This window comes from Callorhinus ursinus, unplaced genomic scaffold (genome assembly GCF_003265705.2).
Source record: "Callorhinus ursinus isolate GAN/ISIS: 27379988/994484 unplaced genomic scaffold, GSC_fseal_2.0 scaffold109, whole genome shotgun sequence".
In the NCBI taxonomy this organism is placed as follows: Eukaryota; Metazoa; Chordata; class Mammalia; order Carnivora; family Otariidae; genus Callorhinus; species Callorhinus ursinus.
In genome coordinates, this window is record NW_027397171.1 from 1,039,231 (window position 1) to 1,042,731 (window position 3,501).

Here is a 3,501-nt window from a genome sequence, read left to right on the forward strand (position 1 = left end):
AAATATAAGTTAAAGATGAAATTTTTATAAGTGTGGGGAGTAGATAAGTATGAGAAAATGACAGATTTATAATGAATTAATACTCCTGATGAAATCAAAAGAGCACCCCCTGCCACATCATCATAAACCTTCCTACCTAATCACTTCTATCTCAGAATTGACAATATGCTAGCCAAATTATTTTCCATCCCTCCCATGTTATCCTCCACTTTCTCCCATTTTCTTTCTTCTTACTGTCTAATGCTCTGATTCCTAAATGATTGAACTAGTTCATCCTTAGAGTATCTACCAAATACACCTAATATTCTCAGGCTAGGTAAATTGTCTCCCCTAGTGAAGGTTACATGACTCACAACACTAGGAGGCTACACAGAAGCCTCTCAGGATTTGAATCCTCAGCATTTCCCTTTGGAAACCAGAAATAGTTACTTCAGTCAAATACCTCAAAAGGAAGGAATCCCATAGAGACATGTAGGAAAATCAGAGTCAGATATTATATTTGAATTATATTATTTATAAAGGATCAGACAGTGAATGTGTGGTTAAGAGAGTCAGTTATAGGATATGAGATATTGTTCCATCTTGTCTTGCTGGTAATTGATAAAAGCAGTTGATTAGCATTGTTGGCAATATAATTGCTGCAGGCACTATGGACAACAGTATGGAGATTCCTTTACAAATTAAAAATAGAAAAAATAGAAATACCATACAACCCAGTAATGCCACTTAGGAGAATTTACCCAAAGAAACAAAAACACTAATTCAAAAAGGCATAGTACCTCTATGTTTATTCCACCATTATTTACAATAGCCAAGATTTTGAAGCAACCCAAGTGTCTATCAAAAGATCAGTGGATAAAGAAGAAGTGGTATGCATATACAATGGGACATTACTCAGCCATAAAAAGGAATGAGATCTCTCCATTTACAACAACATGGATGGACTTCGATGGTTTATGCTAAGTGAAGTGAATGAGGCAGAAAAAGACAAATACCATATGATTTCTTGTACACGTGGAAAGTTAAAGACAATACTAGTGAACATACAAACAACAAAAACAACAAAAACAGAAATAGACTCATGAATACAGAGAACAAACTGGTAGTTGCCAGTGGGGTGGATGTAGGGAGGTGGACAAATTAGGCGAAGGAGATTAAGAGGTTCAAAGTTCCAGTTATAAAATAATTAAGTCACAATAATTAAAAGTACAGAATAGAGAATATTTTCAGTAATATTGTCATAATGTTGTATGCTGATAGATGGTGACTGCACTTTACCATGGTGAGCATTTCATAAGGTATATGATTGTTGAATCACTATGTTGTACACCTGAAACTAATATAACATTGCATATCAACTATACTTCAATAAAAAATAAAACTAAAAAAGTTGATTAACAAATCATACCCATAAGGGCGCCTGGGTGGCTCAGTTGGTTGAGCGACTGCCTTCGGCTCAGGTCATGATCCTGGAGTTCCGGGATCGAGTCCCGCATCGGACTCCCTGCTCGGCGGGGAGTCTGCTTCTCCCTCTGACCCTCTTCCCTCTCATGCTCTCTATCTCTCATTCTCTCTCTCTCTCAAATAAATAAATAAAATCTTAAAAAAAAAAATAAAAAAAAAACAAATCATACCCATAATATCATATCTATAATAACAAGAAGGTAAACTGTAGTCCATATTACTTGCATTATTTTTTAAATTACACATAAAATGTTAGGGTTTCATTTGTTTGATTGATGATGAATGAGTCAGTGAGCATTCATTTATTGCCTGCTTTTCAGATTCCTACAGCGGAATTTCTCAATGGATTTAGAGGACTGAATGACAGGGATTCACTCCCATGCAAACTGAAGGCAAGTGGGGATTAGGGTTCACATTGCAAAATGAGGGCTAATAAATCATAGCACTGTGGTGAATAAATGTATGTATAGATCAGATAATGACTGAAGGATACTAACCATTTTGGAAGAGGGTTAAATCCAGAGGTAATTTAGAGCAGGGGCTCTTTGGAGTCTTACATGGAGAGTGTGGAGTACATAATAGCTGTGTTTACTCTCTTCCCTGATGGTTCAGTGGGAGGAGAAGCCTCCTGATTGCCCGTTTCATGTCCTTGTTCCTCAAAGTATAGATAAAAGGGTTAAGCATAGGAGTCAGCAGACTGTAGAACAGGGCCATGAGTTTGTCCTTGTCCTGGGAATTAGTACCAGAAGGTTGCACATACATGCATATTACCGGCCCATAGAAGAGAGAGACCACGATAACATGAGAGCCACAGGTGTTGAAGGCCTTCTTGTTTCCTGTTGACGACCGAATTCTTACCACTGTAGCTACAATGAACCCGTAGGAGAGAAGGATAAGAGACAAGGGAACCAGGGTAAAGAATGTCCCTACAAGAGAGAGCATAGTTACATTGAAAGTGGTGTCGACACAGGACATCTTGATCATCACTGGAATCTCACACAAGAAGTCATCCACCTTGTTGTTTCCACAAAGTGGCAGCTGGACAGTGAGGGATGACTGAAGCAAGGAGTTAGCCAAACCACTTATCCATGCCACAGCCACGAGGGAGACACAGAGTCGCCAATCCATGATAGCCTGGTACCTCAAGGGCTTGCAGAGGGCCACGTACCGATCCAAGGACATGACCGCCAAGAGGATGCATTCTGTGGCCCCCAGGAAGTGAAACATATAGTACTGGGCCACACAGCCTGCATAACTGATGGACTTATCTGGTCCCCAGAGATTCAGCAGCAGTTGAGGGATGGTGGTTGTGGTAAAACACAGGTCCAGGAAGGAGAGGTTGGAAAGGAAGAAGTACATAGGGCTGTCAAGATGAAGGTCTCCCCTGGACACCACAATAATCGAGATGTTTCCCACTAGTGTGCAGATGTAAGCCACAAACACCATTATGAAGAGTGGCATTTCCAACCAGGGATGGTCAGAGAAACCCAAGAGGATGAAGACCTTTGGAGTACTTGCATTGCCCAGATTCATGACAGTCATTCCTCTTGTTGGTGGATTCAAGTCAAAGTGAGGACTTGTATTTGAGTATTGGATTTTCCTGATGGTCAATTTATTCAGTTAAGTACCATAAATTATGCAGGGAGTTTCTCTGTGGTGTCATTCCAGTGAAGTGATCTAATACTTATATTCATGAAAAAGTCAGAGTCTAAATGCCAAATTTTATTATTTTGTAGCACATCTAAAAGAAAGGCCAACAAATGTCTGTATTGTGTCTAAGAAATGCAATAGGAAAAATGTTTATAGAAAAATTATTAGGGAAGGGGAAAGTCAACATTGCTCTTATACCAGAGAATAGCTTAAAACAGGAGTGGTTCCCAGGAACCAGCCATGCCGACTTACCACATGGCTTCATTTCTTTCATCCACCATCCACTGGCCCCAGGCCACTCTGCTTGAATTCATGACTTGGTTTAGGTAAATTCAGAACTTTCAGAGCTCCAGCTGCATCAGTCTGAATGCGTAGAAACAAGACATA

The 3,501-nt window shown here is 39.7% G+C and overlaps 1 protein-coding gene across 1 annotated transcript; it reads right to left on the reverse strand.

Annotated features, from left to right (window-relative positions):
- Positions 1 to 2,052: 2,052 nt before the first annotated feature.
- LOC112813510 (olfactory receptor 2B11-like) lies at positions 2,053 to 2,997 on the reverse strand. The gene has a single exon (XM_025858566.1). It carries the CDS (start codon positions 2,995 to 2,997, stop codon positions 2,053 to 2,055), a length of 945 nt encoding a protein of 314 aa, XP_025714351.1.
- Positions 2,998 to 3,501: the final 504 nt, after the last annotated feature.

Coding starts and splice junctions, on each gene's coding strand:
- LOC112813510 (XM_025858566.1), bottom strand. CDS start 2,997: ATGAATCTGGGCAATGCAAGTACTCCAAAGGTCTTCATCCTCTTGGGT.